A 16,133-nucleotide genomic window follows, 5' to 3' on the forward strand; every position below is an offset into this window, starting at 1 on the left:
TCCATGCATTCATTCATTCATTTAATTATATGTATTGAGAGCTTTTTGTGTGTAGATCACTGTACTAAGCACTCGAAGCATAAAATACAATAATAAACAGATACATTCCCTGACTACTTGGGAAAGGGGCTGTGCCTGATCTGATTTTCATGTATCTACCTCAGTTCTGGGCACTATGGCATGACCTAGTGAGTGCTTAATAAAAATAATTTTTTAAAATACAAAAAAACCCATACTGTAGCCTTAAAAGCCATTATTATGAGAGTAATTTCTAATAAGGCATTTTTCCACCAAATCACCTACTCTTTTACTCTCCTGTTGATCCACATTCTTTTGGAAGTTTCCATTTGCCTCGCCCTTTCAGATAGCTACCTCCAGAGTCTGAATTATAATTATATTAATAACACTAGTCATAATAATATTTTCCGTACGTGCTTACTGTGTGACAAGTACTGGGGTAGATAAAAAATAATCCGGTTGGAAATAGTCCAACATGAAGTTCACAGTCTAAATAAGAGGGAGAACCAGTACAGAATCCCCATTTTACAGAAGAGGAAACTGAAGCCCAGAGAAATGAAGTGACTTGTCCAAGATCACCCAGCAGACGAATGGCAGAGCCGGCCGGGATTAGAACCTAGGTCCTTCTGTGCTGTGCTCTTTCCACTAGGCCACAGTTCTTCTCGGAGCTTCAGGGTAGGCCGCAGCTCAGGGTGAGAACATAATAAAGTGACATGATATGATTTATCAATCAATCGAGGGTATTTATTGAGCATTTACTGTGGCAGAGCGCTGGATTGATTGATTGAGTGGTGATAATAATAATAATCAAGGTACCCGTGCCAGGCGGCAGCAGCATGGGAGAGAGTCGAGGCTGAAGACTCGAGTTTAATGAGTGGAAGGAGACACTGGTAAACCACTTCCGTATTTTTACCAAGAAAACTATACGGATACACTGCCGAAACGATTGCAGATGGAGGGCAGGGCGTTCCGTGATGTCCGTGGAGTCGCTATGGGTCAGAAACGATTCACCGGCATAAGACAAGAATGAGCTTACGGGCTGTCATCTGTCATCAAAATCACTCCTCTGGCAGCAGTGTTTTGTTTTTTTAACAGTCGTTTAGGGAAATCCAGTGTCAGGATTGGATCATATTTTCAAAATGATGCTAAGGTGGAGTTGGAGTTGCAGACTGGGCTCCTAACTGGGCTCCCCACCTAGCATGAGGTGGGGAGAGGGTGAAGTGGGTATGCAGCAGGCCCCGCACCCCCACTCCGCAGCTCCAAAGAACAAGATTTCCTGAAAAGGTTACTTGTTCACAAATATCTTCCCTCCTATCTGTTTCAGCTCTGCCTCCCACAGCAGCAGAAATGCAGTCAAAATGCTGATGAGAGGGCTCAGTCACAGGACTTCCCCGCCTGCCGCTGCTGGGATGAGAAAGCGACAGAGACAGAGAGAGACGGACAAAGAATAAAGAATAGAGACAGAGACATAGAGGCAAAAAAAGAGACAGATAGAGGCATAGAGAGACAGACAAATAAAGAATAGAGGCAGAGACCTAGAGCCATAAAAGGAGACAGATAGAGGCATAGGGAGACAGAAAAATAAAGAATAAAGACAGAGACATAGAGCCATAAACAGAGATAGAGTCATAGAGAGACAGAGACATAGAACCATAGACAGAGACAGATAAAGCCATAGAGAGACAGACAAATAAATAATAGAGACAGGGACAGAGAGGCATAAACACAGACAGAGACATAGAGAGACAGATAAAAAATAGAGACAGAGTGGAATAAACAGAGACAGAGACAGAGAGACAGATAAAAAATAGAGAAGCATAACAGAGACAGAGAGGGAAACAAAAAATAGAGACGAGGCTTAGAGAGACAAAGAATAGAGACAGAGATTGAGACGGAGAGAGGCATAAGAGACAGACAAAGAATAGAGACGGAGACATAGAGACCGAGGCAGAGATATAGAGAGACAAAGAATAGATGGAGACATAGACAAAGACATAGAGAGGCAAAAAATAGAGACTTAGAGACAAGGACATAGAGAGACAGACCAAACATAGAGACAGAGACCTGAAGACAGACAGGGCCAGGGCTGGGTGGAGGAGGGGGATGGAGGAGGTGGGAGGAGAGTCTAAGAGATAACAAACCAAGACTGTCAAACCAACTTTCTTGACGAAGCAGAGAAGGGGGTGGGGACTTAATGAGCCTACTGACCGGTGGGTCACTCAGATCCAGTTAGTGTTGAACCAATCAGATGGTTCAACATGGAGTCCCCACGCAGCAATAACCACAACTGTTTATGCCTCTCTGTCTCTATATGTCTCTATTTGTCTCTGTTTATGTCTCCATTCTTTATCTCTCTATGCCCGTCTCTATTTCGGCGGGAGGACTCCAAGAAGGGAGACGATCGCAAACCAGAATTTGACTTTGGTGGAATCAGAAAGGTGACCCAAAGCCTTTCATTTTCAAGGGAGTCGATCCATTGAAAAACGCTAGGCTGTCGGGTACCTATGAAAAGACCCGCAGAAGGGAAAAAGAGACAGCATCACTAGCCTGGGCCAAGATCAGGTGGTTTTGCGTGATCTAATGAAAGTTCCTACTTTCTGGGCTCTATTGCCTCACAAATGTGGGGTGGTTTGGTGTTTTTTTTTTCGATTTACCTGTCCCAGAGTAATCTTTATAAGCAGTTGCAATAATAGAAGTTAACTATTCTCAAAACTCATATCGATCTGATTAGCTGAGCACAGTAGTACAGTTAATCGATCAGTTCTATTTACTGAGCACTTACTGTGTACTGAACACTGTACTTTGTTTTGTTTTGTATTTTGTTTAATGAGATGTACATCACCCTGATTCTATTTAGTTGCCATTGTTTTTATGAGATGTTCTTCCCCTTGACTCTATTTATTGCCATTGTTCTTGTCTGCCTGTCTCCCCCGATTAGACTGTAAGCCCGTCAAAGGGCAGAGACTGTCTCTATCTGTTGCCGATTTGTACATTCCAAGCGCTTAGTACAGTGCTCTGCACATAGTAAGCGCTCAATAAATACTATTGAATGAATGAATTAATGAATGAATGTACTAAGTGCTTGGGAAAGTACAATACAACAGAGTTGGTAGACACATTCCTCGCCCACAGTGAGCTCACAATTTAGAGGAAAGAACTAAGAAACAATACCAACACTTCACACACAGCTTCACGGATACAAAATACACATTATTAATTTATTGTATTTTTTTACATCTAGCCATCTTCAGAAAGACCCCACCCATGTAGGAATTAAATCTGCCCTCTGTTCTCCAGAACTGCAATAATAACTCCAACTCAGAAGCGGGAAGCTGTCATAACTAACATAGGCAAGCAGATTTGACAGACTCGAGTTTTCACGACGTTCCTTGGCTCTAAAGAGAGAATCTCTAGTAATAACTTAGACTCCACAGAGGAATCTCAACTGAATTTTGGGGTAGGGAAGGGAGAGTTGAAGGATGCCAAAGCTAAATTGCCCCTCTGGTGTTTTCACAAAAGGATCAAGCGCAAAGCAGTTATGGGCTCTGCCCAGTCGGCAAATTCCCAGCAGGATCAACGGTCATCGGCAGGCATTCCGGAATCTTGCCCAAGATGGTCAGTCATTCATGCCCAGTTAGCCTCATGGGCTCTGAACTTCAACTGTCAGCCAACAGGACAGTACTGCTGGTACTTTTTGAACGTCCCCCGGTGTAATGCAATGTATTAAGAGCTTTTGCTATGTGCCAGGCACTGTACTAAGCGCTGGAGCAGATACAAGCTAATCATTTTGGACCCAATGTCTGCCCCTCATGGGGCACGCCGTCTTAATCCCCATTTTACAGATGAGGTAACCGAGGCCCCGAGAAGTGAAGTGACTTGCTCGGTAGACAAGTGGTGGAACCGGGATTAGAACCCAAGTCCTTCCGACTCCCAGGCCCATGCTCTATCTACTAGGCCGTGCCGCTTCTCCAGTGCTAGCTTACAAAAAATGCCAAGAAACTAGGTTGCATTAGCATACAGGGGCCAGGATGAAAAAAAAATTTATTAAAAGGATATCTCCAAGAGGACCAGAATTTGTAACCGGGATGATCGTGTGGCAGGGATCCCTAGTTTGGGCAGTCCCACCATCTTGAATGAATGAATGAATAAATGAATGAATCTCTGCCAGGCCAGAGAGCTCATTCATGGGCATAGGGAATGAGATACCCTTCCTCCTCCCAGCAGAAGAGAGGGTGCAATTTGCCAACACATCCTCCCTACTCATAGCTATCCGACTTGCCAAATCGTTTTCCAGGGGAAGATGGGGAGGGGGGTTCAGTAATTCTCGACCGTACGCATTCCAAGTGGTCTCGCTCTTTCTTAGTTTTCCTTTTCCTGCTGCATTCTCTGGGCCACGGCAGTGATGAGGGCAGCCCCCTTCCCACTCCCATCCTCCGACAGCATGAAAGTCACGTCACACCGAGGAGCCAGCTCTTTTACTGTTTCCTGTAGGATCCGGGAAAAGCTACAGAGAGAGAGAGAGAGAGAGAGATGTGACTGGTCACCACTTCTGCAGGGGCTGTTTGGGCTTATTTATAAATGATGCAAAAGCCTCCATTATGGAGTTTTGCCGTGTGATCCTTTGCTTAATTTTTTTTTTCAGATTTTAATTGTTCCGTTGGAAGACAGAAAGGATCTCGTGGCCAGCAAGTCTGTATGAACGTGGCTTTTGGGGGTCAGAGATTCTGAACAGGTCCAAGGTGGCTATGACAGATGCAATGAAAGAATTGAACAAGGCGGGAATGCTGTTTGGCAGCTGGAAGAACATAGCAAGTTTGAGTCCCAACTGTGATACTGTAACTTACTGGTTTATATTAATGTCTGTTTCCCTCTCTTGTCTGTAAGCTCACTTTCAGGACAGTGAATATGTCTGTCTATTGTTATATGAACTGTCCCAAGTGCTTAGTACAGTGGTCTGCACACAATAAGTGCTCAATAAATACAATTAAATGAATGAATCAATGAAGTTTGTCCTTGAGCATCTCTTTTACCCGCTCTGGGCCTCACCTTGCCCATCTATAAAAGAAGGAAGACTGTTCTTGCTTCTGGCTAACCCTAGATACATAATAAAGCAAGCGGGGCCTCTATGAAGGTGAAGTTTATGACGACCTTCATCCTGATGGAGGAAAAATTCTAGCCACAAATCCCCTAGTCAGTGAGTTTTCCCAGAGCTCTAAGTAGAATCACAGAAATCAGTCACTCTAGACTGTAAGTTCCTTATGGGCAGGAGCGTGTCTACCAAAATTGTTATATTAATCAATCAATGGTACTTACTGAGTGCTTACTATGGGCAGAGCACTGTACTAAACACTCGGGAGAAGACGATACAATAGAATTAGCAGCCACGTTCCCTGCCCATAACGAGCTTACAGTCTATTATGCTGTCTGTTATGCTATATCGATCAATCAGTGGTATTTATTGAGTGCTTATTATGAGCAGGGCACTGTACTAAGCACTCAGGAGAATACAACAGAATTAGCAGCCACGTTCCCTGCCCATAAGGAGCGTACAAGTCAAGGCGGGGAGGAGGCAGACATTAATGAAACACTCTCCCAAGTGCTTACTACAGCATTCTGCACGCAGCATGTGCTCAATAGAAAACACTGATAGATCAGTAGCCTTTACAGAGCACTCACTGTGTGCAGACCACTGTACTAAGCACTCAGGAGAATACAACAGAATTAGCAGCCATTTTTCCCTGTCCATAAGGGGAGTCGGACATTAATGTAACAATCCCCCAAGTGCTTAGTACAGCATTCTGCACCCATCATTTGCTCAATAAAAAACATTGATCGATCAATCGCCTTTACTCATTCAGTGGCTCCAAGAGGCCTTCCCAGACTGAGCTTCCCCTTTTCCCTCTGCTCCCTCTGCTCCCCCTTCACCTCCCCTCAGCTAAGCCCCCTTTCCCCGCTTTCCCTCTGCTCCTCCCCCCCTCCTTTCCCCTCAGCAGTGTGCTCATCTGTATACATTTTGATTACCCTATTAATTTTGTTAATGAGGTGTCCATCCCTTTGATTCTATTTATCGTGACTATGCTGTCTTGTTTTTGTCTGTCCGTCTCCCCCGATTAGACTGTGAGCCCGTCATTGGGCCAGGATCGTCTATCTGTTGCTGAATTGTCCATTCCAAGCGTTTAGTAAGTGCTCTGCACATTGTAAGCGCTCAGTGAATACTGTTGAATGAATTATTGAGCGCTTACTGTTTGCAGAGCACCGTTTAGCACTCACAGTGTGCACAGCACTGTACTAAGCACTTGGGAGAGTACAACATAGGAGCAAGAAAGAGTTAAGGTTCTTCCCTGAAAGAAAAGAACTAATCTGCTCGTCCTGATGTCCGAGAAGCTTCAGAGCAGGAGGAGACGCCAGAGGGGATGACGACGGGCCAACAGCTGGATCCCCCAGCAGGGGAGAAAAGACAGAGAAGATCCAGGGGACGAGGTCAACCCGCTGAGACTGACCTGCCGTAGGTCCTCGGTGTGATAGGGAGGGGTCAGGGAGGGGTACTCAATCAGTCAATCGTATTTATTGAGCGCTTACTGTGTGCAGAGCTACTCAGTCAGTCAATCGTATTTATTGAGCACCTTCTCAACAGGGGAGACTATTAGCCTTCGCTCATGGTAAACATGAGTGTCCGACTTGATTCTTTTCAGCCAGGAAGGTGAGTGGAGCTGCTCTTCCAGAGGAGTGGGGGGGGTTCAATCAATCAGTGGTATTTATTGAGTACCTTCTGTGTGCAGAGCCCTGTACTAAGCTCTTGGGAGAGTACAATAGAACAATATAACAGACAAGTTCCCAGCCCACAGCAGGGGCAGACAGACAGTACTAGAAATAAATAAATGACAGATATGTACATAAGTGCTGTGGGGCTGGGGGAGGAGGACGATTAAAGGGAACAAGTCAGGGTGACACAGAAGGGAGCGGGAGAAGAGGAAAGGAGGGCTTAGGGAAGGCCTCTCGAAGGCGATGTGCTTTCGGGAAGGCTTCGAAGGGGAGGGGGAGTCATCGTCTGTCAGCTGTGAGGAGGGAGGGCGTTCCAGGCCAGCGGCAGGACGCGGGCGAGAGGTTGGCGGCGAGACAGCCGAGATCGAGGCGCACTGGGAAGGTTGGCACATTAGAGGAGCGAAATGCGTGGGCTGGGTGGGAATAGGAGAGTAGCGAGGTGAGGTCGGAGGGGCCGAGGTGACGGAGTACTCACTGTGGATGCAGTTTGTAGAGCGTCCCGTCCACCCCGACCGTGATCTTCAAATGCTCGAGTTTCCTGTCCTCCCTCCTCTTGTCCACCACGGCCGCCAGGCCCGCCCCGCACAGCTGGGCCGCTCGCCGGGACACGGCGCCGCACACCTCCTTGACCACGATGCTGTCCTCGCACGTGGAGTCCAGCCCGAGCTGCTGCAGGACCCTCCTCACCTGGAGCAGGGCCAAACGGTCGCTGCCCGCGCGGACAAAAGCGGCGTGAGATACGGTGGCCCAGAGGTCCGGCCCGGTCGCCCGCAGCCCCCTCGCTGTCCCCGAGTATGACCTTCATCCTGACACACCACTAATAATTGTGGTACTTGTTAAGGACCGGGGTAGATAGAACACAAGGTTTAGTGGCCAGTGCACGCGACTGGGAGTCAGAAGGTCATGGGTTCTAATTCCAGCTCCGCCGCTTGTCTGTTGTGTGACCTTAGGCAAGTCACTTCACTTCTCTGGGCCTCAGAGTTCCCTCATCTGTAAGATGGGGATGAAGACTGTGAGCCCTGTGTGGGACAGGGGCTGTGTCCAACCTGATTATCTTGTACCTACCTCAGTGCTTAGCACAGTGTCTGGCACATAGTAAGCGCTTAAGGAAAAAGCATTATTATTATAGTGGGCACAGGCTCCGCCCCTCTTGGGGCTCACATTCTAAGGAGGAGGGAAGCAGTGTGGCTCAGTGGAAAGAGCCCGGGCTTGGGAGTCAGAGGTCTTGAGTTCGAATCCCGGATCTGCCACTTGGCAGCTGTGTGACTTTGGGCAAGTCACTTCACTTCTCTGGGCCTCAGTTCTCTCATCTGTAAAATGGGGATTAAGACCGTGAGCCTCACGTGGGACGACCTGATAACCCTGTACCTACCCCAGCGCTTAGAACAGTGCTCTGCACATAGTAAGCGTGTAACAAATACCAACATTATTATTAGGAGGGAGGAAGGGAGGGGGGAGAATAGGCTTCGAATCCCCATTTTATAGATGAGGAAAATGAGGAAAAGAGGAATTAAGCGGTTCGCCCGAGGGTACGGATCAGGGAAGTGGAGGAGCAGGGATTACAACCCAGGAAGGAGGAGAGGGAGAGAGAGACCCCAAGCGCTTAGTACAGTGCTCTGCACACTGTAAGCGCTCAATAAATACGATGGAGAATGATTGAATGAATGAGACAGAGACAGAGGCACAGACAGACATGATTAGTTCTGTTGGGCGATCTGTATATCATCTGTTTTTTTCTGAACTGGCAAAGATGCACGCGGTATCTATGCACGCTATCGGTCGCCACCCAACTCATTAGACGATACTGCTGATTTCTGTCTGTGCCGTTCCGCTTCGAGCTGGATCTTAATGAGAGGGATAGAACAGCTAGGAGTTTTGGGAATCAGGAAAATGACATCCTACTCCTAATTCACAGATCGGGTCCGTTTTCATCTGATTTCAGGGTTCCCTCTCCTTTTCAGACCCTAGATGGAAAGTCTTATGGAGGTGCAAAACGTTATAAGGGCAGCAAAACGGTGATTGTCTGAAAATCGGCATGTCCTGTTAAGCACTCGATACTCACCTCGCCCTCAGCCTCACAGCACTTAGATACATAGACATAATTATTTACACTAATAATAATAATGGTGGTATTTGTTGAGCGCTTACAAAGCACTGTTCTAAGCGCTGGGGGGATACAAGGTGATCAGGTTGTCCCACGTGGGGCTCACGGTTTTAATCCCCATTTTGCAGATGAGGTAACTGCGGCACAGAGAAATTAAGCGACTTGCCCACGGTCACCCAGTTGACAAGCGGCACGGCGGGATTCGAACCCGTGACCTCCGACTCCCAAGCCTGGGCTCTTTCCGCTGAGCCACGCAGCTTCTCTGCCCTCTAGACTCTGAACTCTCTCCCTCTAGACTGTAAACTCCTTGTGGGGAGGGAACTGGTCTACCAACTCTGTTGTATTGTACTCTCCCAAGCGCTTAATACAGTGCCCTGCACACAGTAAGCACTCAATAAATACCACTGATTGATTGATCCCCCCCCCCCCCACTCCTCTGGAAGAGCAGCTCCACTCACCTTCCTGGCTAAAAAGAATCAAGTCGGACACTCATGTTTACCACGAGCGAAGGCTAATAGTCTCCCCTACCCCTGCTCCCACCAAAAATATACCCTTGCAGCAATCAAAAAATTAAAGAGTCCTACTTTGCTTTTTGCTTTCGGGAGCTTCAACTGAAATGTAGCGGACAGAGCACACGATTTCCTGGTCATAATGAATTTAATAAGATTTGAGTTGAAGGACCACAGGACTGACCATCAGAAATAGGCTTCGGTCTAATTCGCTGATCATATTATGGTTGCGAATTAAATCCTCCTCCCTCATACTATGAATGACTGTGAGCCCTATATGGCACGGGGATTGTGTCCAACCTAATTACCTCACATCCACCCCAGTGCTTAGTACAGGGCTTGGCATATAGTAGGTGCTTAAGAAGTACCATTATTGATTATCATTAATAATAAGGATATTATTAGCATGGCTCAGTGGAAAGAGCCTGGGCTTGGGAGCCCGAGGTCATGGGTTCAAATCCTGGCTCTGCCACTCGTCAGCTGTGTGACCGTGGGCAAGTCACTTCACTTCTCTGTGCCTCAGTTACCTCATCTGTAAAATGGGGATTAACTGTGAGCCTCAAGTGGGACAACCTGATGACCCTGTATCTCCCCCAGCGCTTAGAACAGTGCTCTGCACATAGTAAGCGCTTAACAAATACCAACATTATTATTATCATAATTATGTAACTCTCCCTTCATCGGCTGCTGGATTTCCTTCTTTATGCCCAAGGTACTGTTTGCAAAGTCAAAAGCAGTTCTCTTCTTCAGAGGAGAATCTAAATTATTGGCAGCTGCGGATCGGAATTGGAGATTTACGTTTACTTGCAAACCTGGCCGGCAAGTTGCTTCTTTCCTGAATCGATCAGTGGTATTTATTGAGCGCTTACTGTGTGCAGAGCACTGTACTAAGCACTTGGGAGAGTACAAGGAGAATCTAAATTATTGGCAGCTGAGGATCAAAATTGGGGAATTACATTTACTTGCAAAGCTGGCTGGCAAGTTGCTTCTTTCCTGAATCGATCAGTGGTATTTATTGAGCGCTTACTGTGTGCAGAGCACTGTACTAAGAACTTGGGAGAGTAATAATAATAATGTTGGTATTTGTTAAGCGCTTACTATGTGCAGAGCACTGTTCCAAGCACTGGGGTGTACAGGGTCATCAGGGTTCCCACGTGAGGCTCACAGTCTTCATCCCCATTTTCCAGATGAGGGAACTGAGGCACAGAGAAGTAAAGTGACTTGCTCACAGTCACCCAGCTGACAAGTGGCAGAGCCGGCATTCGAACCCATGACCTCTGACTCCCAAGCCCGGGCTCTTTCCACCGAGCCACGCTGCTTCTCACATTCCCTGCCCACACTGAGTTTACAGTCTAGAGGAGGACTCTCTCTCTCAAGAACATTAGGGAACTTGAGCGAGTTCTGCCTGCAAGGCACTCCGGACCCCAGAGAAGTTTCACTATGTTCCAACAGGTCTGTCCTCCACAAATTTACAGCACGTTCCCTCGTCGCAAAGCCGCGGTGTTGCCTCATTTCACGGCAGAGAAGAGCCGTAACTGAAACACTTCTGCCCTGTCATCAAAGGTGAAATCGAACGGTAATATTTGCCGAGCACTTCTCTGCGCAAAGCCCCGTTCTAAGTGCTTGGGAAGACACAATAATGATGGCACTTGTTAAGCGCTTACTATGTGCAAAGCACTGTTTTAAGCACTGGATTGTATGCAAGGCGATCAGGTTGTCCTACGTGGGGCTCCCAGTCTTCATCCCTATTTTCCAGATGAGGTAACTGAGGCGCTGTAAAGTGAAGTGACTTGCCCAAAGTCACACAGCTGACAAGCGGCTGAGTTGAGATTTGAACCCATGACCTCTGACTCCCAAGCCCGGGCTCTTTCCACTGAGCCACGCTGCCTCTCTGGTCCCTTGACTTAAGGAGCATACCATCTATAAGTAGTTGGTGGAAGTAGCGAGGCGTAGTAGCAAGAGCACGGGTTTGGGAGTCACCTAATCCCGGCTCTGTCACTCGTCTGCTCTGTGGCCTTGTGCAAGTCACTTCACTTCTCTTTGCCTCAGTTCCCTCATCTGTAAAATGGGGATGAAGACTGTGAGCCCCACGTGGGACAACCCGATGACATTGTTTCCATCCCAGTGCTTAGAGCGGTGCTCGGCACTCGGTAAGCACTTAACAAATATCATTATTATTATCATCATTATTAAAAGGGGAGGCAGAAAGACCCATATTATTTACAATTAGTGGAAGCAGGAGAAAGAGCAAGCTAATTTTCAATTCTTTCACCATCATCATCATTATCAATGGTATATATTGAGCGCTTACTTCATGCTAAGCACTGGGGAGATACAGTGCAGCAGAGCAAACAGACACGTTCCCTGCCCACAACAAGTTTATGCCCTAGGAGGAGATACCGACATTAATCGAAGTCATTTATAATATATCACTTAAAGATCTGTATGTAAGCGCAGAGGAAAAGACCAGGCTCATTTACAAGGCTGGGTCATTTAAAAACAATGAAACAGCCTGGCTTAGTGGAAAGAGCCGGGGCTGGGGAGTCGGGGGATGTGGGTTCACGGCCCGGCTCCGCCACTTGTCTGCTGTGTGACCTTGGGCAGGCCACTTTACTTGGGAAGCAGCGTGGCTCAGTGGAAAGAGCCCGAGCTTGGGAGTCAGAGGCCATGGGTTCGAATCCCAGCTCCGCCACTTGCCAGCTGTGTGACTGTGGGCAAGTCACTTCACTTCTCTGGGCCTAAGTTCCCTCATCTGTAAAATGGGGATTAACTGTGAGCCTCCCGTGGGACAACCTGATTATCCTGTATCTACCTCAGTGCTTCGAACAGAGCTCTGCACATAGTAAGTGCTCAACAAATACCAGCATTATTCTCTGTGCCTCAGTGACCTCATCTGTAAAATGGGGATTAAGACTGTGAGCTCTAAGTATCAACTCGATTACCTTCAATCTACCCCAGGGTTTAACACAGTGCTAGGCACGTAGTGAGCGCTTAACAAATAACATAGGTATTACTATTATTATTAAAAACAAGCTAACGGGCTTAGTACAATGCTTTGCACACGGTAAGCGCTCAATAGATATGAATGAATGAATGAATAGCGGTTGAGTTCCTCTTCCACTCCTTCCACTCAGGCCCTGGGAGCCACCATCACTGTGCTGACAATAGGCCTCATTCTGTGAGATTCATTCCCAATTCCCTACTCTAGCTCTTCCTCCCTTTATTCGTTCATTCGACCGTATTTATTGAGCGCTTACTATGTGCAGAGCACTGTACTAAGCACTTGGAAAATACAATTCAGCAATAAAGAGAGACAATCCCTGCCCACAAAGGGCTTACAGTCTAGAAGCGGGGAGACAGACAACAGAACAAGTAAACAGGAATCGATAGCGATAAAGAGAATTATAGGACCCTGAAGGCCGGGCAAAATCTCAACCACGAATGGGGGAAGACCAACCAACTATTTTACCTCTCGATCTGGGATAGGAACTTGGTTTCGAAAATGCCTTTTGTCCTCAGGCGTTCGGAAATCTGTCCTCGGAACAGAAGGCCGCTCTTGGTTAGGTCGATCAGAATCTGTCTGACGATTTCCCCGAGGTACATCCCGCTGGTCATTTTCTCGTACCTACGGTTAGGGAAAGAATAAAAGACACAGTCAAAGCAGGCATGAAAATATGTCCCGGGTCCACTGGCCAGAGCCAAAAAGAATGAAAGAGAGAGGGAGGCTACTGAGAGTTTGATTGATTCATTCATTCAAGGGCATTTACTGAGCGCTTACCGTGTGCAGAGTACCGTACTAAGCACTTGGGCGAATACAATATTAAAAAAAAAGACACATTCCCTGCCTATAATGAGCTTACAGTCCAGAAGGGGAGACGGACATTAATATAAATAAATTATAGATAAGAACATAAATGCTGTGGGGCTGGTGGACCCAGAGCTTCAGTTTATCTAGATATTTTACATTTATGTGAAAATATCTCTGCAGTGAACAGAACTATATCGTTCAGAACTAGATCAGGAGAATCTTCTTTTAAAATCAACTTTCTACGACTTGTTGAACGTTGGCAGGATTTTTGTCATTGGTAGCGATACCGGTCATATCTCTGCACATTCAAAGTCATAGCAAACGTAAAATCTCATAATTATTTGTGCTCCATGCCTCTCATATGGGTTAAAAGAGCCTAAAGAGTCCTTGCCACGTGCTTTATTCATTATGGCTTTTCTGGACATCAGGTAATAATAATTATTATTATTTTGGTATTTGTTAAGCGCTTAACGATGTGCCAGGCACTGTACTAAGCGCTGGGGTGGATACAAGCAGATCACGTTGGACGCTGTCCCTGTCCCACTTGGGGCTCACAGTCTCAATCCCCATTTTACAGATGAGGTCACTGAGGCCCAGAGAAGTGAAGTGACTTACCCAAGGTTACACGGCAGGCAGGTGGTGGGGGCAGGATTAGAACCCATGACCTTCTAAATCCCAGTCCCTTGCTCTATCCACTACGACATGCTGCTTCTCAACCATTTGGTAATCAACCAATAGTATCTACTGAGCTCTTCCTGTGTGCAGAACAATGTACTAAGCGACTGGAAGAGTACAGTATAATAATATAGACACAATTCCTGTCCCCAAGTACCTGAAAGATCAGAAGGGGAGAATTTATGGGTCGACTAAGTAATAATAATAATAATGTTAGTATTTCAAACAGCCAAAGCCTCTGCCTTTGGCTTGCACTTTTAAATTATGATGGTATTAAGCACTGTTCTAAGCAGCATGGCTCAGTGGAAAGAGCGCAGGCTTGGGAGTCAGAGGACATGGGTTCTAATCCCGGATCTGCCACTTGGCAGCTGTGTGACTGCGGGCGAGTCACTTCACTTCTCATGTGAGCCTCATGTGAGCCTCGTGGGCAAGTCGCTTAACTTCTCATGTGAACCTCATGTGAGCCTCACGTGGGACAACCTGATGACCCTGTATCTCCCCCAGCGCTTGGAACAGTGCTCTGCACATAGTAAGTGCTTAACTAATACCAGCATTATTATTATTATTCTAAGTACTGGGGTAGATACAAGGTAATCAGGTCATCCCATGTGGGGCTCCCAGTCTGAATCCCCATTTTACAGATGAGGACACTGAGAGCACAGGGAAATGAAGTGACTTCCCCCAGGTCACACAGCAGCCAAGTGGCAGAGCCGGGATCGGAACCCACGTCCTCTGACTCCCAAGTCCGGGCTCTCACCATTAGGGGAAGTTGTTTCTACATGAAACAAATGCTGCTATTTTTCACCTTTGTTTTCCGGGGTAGAGGGACCCCTCATCCACTTCTCTGTCGTACTGGGTCCGGATCTCGTCCAAACAGCCTTTGTCCCCGAACGCTCCCCACTCGGTGTTGATACACATCTTCCCCGTGTCCCCCTCCACCAGCTCGATGTTGCGCATCTCTTCCATGTAGCACACGTTGCTGCCCGTTCCTGGGAGGAAACAGAGAGGGCTTTGGTCTCTCTCGGGAGGGACAGAAATGGGAAGGAAAGGGCAATTCCAAAGGGAACCGAGCGGTAATTCCCAAAGAATGAAAGGAGAATTGCAGACTGGATTTAGAGGTCTTTTGTCTTCCCTGTCTTCCCTTGAAGAGCAGGGGCTCCTCTGGGGGTCCAGGACAGGAGCACGGGAAGAATTGATGAGAATTGATCCCCTCTAGACTGTAAGGTCACTGTGTACAGGGAATGCATCTGTTTATTGTTGCGTTCTCCCAAGAACAATGCTCCGCACACAGGAAGCGCTCAATAAATATGATGGAATGAGAATGCCAAAGCAGTGGCCACAAGCCCCACAAATGCCCCGTCCACTTCCCCCGAGTCTCCTCAGGCAGAGCCAGGACCAAAATATCCTCATCTCTGTGGCAAGTGATGCCGCTTCCTCACAAATCCGCTCGAGGATTCTTTCACTCCATCCCAGGGCATCTCCCCCGTGACAGCTGGCCAGTGTGCTTTTGCCAAAGACGGAATTCCAGTAGCCCCGTGTTGTCCTCTGCGCTCAGGGCCCGTGACCCTTTGTCCCAGGGGCCAGTTCCAGCCAGTCTGATGCCGTCAAACTGTTCAGAAAGGCCCACTGGATCAAGACCTCCCTTGATCCAAAAGAATCCAAAAGATTCAGACACGTCGGGGCCTAGTGGAAAGAGCACGGAGCGGGGAAGCAAAGAACCTGGGTTCTAATCCTGGTTCTACCAACTACCCATTGTGTGTCCTTGGGCAACTCACCTAATTTCTCAGGGCCTCAGTTTCCTCATCTATAGGGGATTAAATCCTTCTCCCTCCCACTATGAGCCTAATGGGGACCTGGGTCCTATGCCCAGTGTGATTATCTTTTTTCCAACTCATCACTTAGCACTGTGCGTGGCACACGACAAGCACTTCACAAATATTATTATTATTAGTAGTAATCATTTTCAGTTTAGCTCCACTACCGCTCAGCTGGGTGGCCAAGACCAAGTTTTTGGATTTTTTTTATTGGTGTTTGTTAAGAGCTCACTATGTGCCAGGCACTATGCTGAGCGCTGGGCTCAGCTAATCAGGTTGGACACAGTCCCTGTCCCTCAAGGGGCTCTCAGTCTTAATCCCCATTTCACAGATGAGGTAACTGAGGCCCCGAGAAACGAAGTGACTTGCCAAGGTCACACAGCAGACAAGCGGTGGAGCCGGGATTAGAACCCACGTCCATCTGACTCCCGGGCCCGGGCTCT

The 16,133-nt window shown here is 47.3% G+C and overlaps 1 protein-coding gene across 1 annotated transcript in view; it reads right to left on the bottom strand.

The window, feature by feature from the left end:
* Positions 1 to 3,944: 3,944 nt before the first annotated feature.
* The window catches only part of HKDC1 (hexokinase domain containing 1), a 51,364-nt gene continuing 39,175 nt past the window's right edge, over positions 3,945 to 16,133 (bottom strand). Inside the window, exons 15-18 of the mRNA XM_029059210.2 lie at positions 14,682 to 14,865; positions 12,863 to 13,018; positions 7,256 to 7,489; positions 3,945 to 4,522 (exon numbers count right to left, since the gene is read on the bottom strand). Coding sequence (XP_028915043.1) covers positions 4,378 to 4,522; positions 7,256 to 7,489; positions 12,863 to 13,018; positions 14,682 to 14,865 — 719 coding nt within the window. The 3' untranslated portion in view covers positions 3,945 to 4,377. The remainder of the gene's footprint in view (positions 4,523 to 7,255; positions 7,490 to 12,862; positions 13,019 to 14,681; positions 14,866 to 16,133) is intronic.

Source organism: Ornithorhynchus anatinus, chromosome 3 (genome assembly GCF_004115215.2).
Source record: "Ornithorhynchus anatinus isolate Pmale09 chromosome 3, mOrnAna1.pri.v4, whole genome shotgun sequence".
In the NCBI taxonomy this organism is placed as follows: domain Eukaryota; kingdom Metazoa; phylum Chordata; class Mammalia; order Monotremata; family Ornithorhynchidae; genus Ornithorhynchus; species Ornithorhynchus anatinus.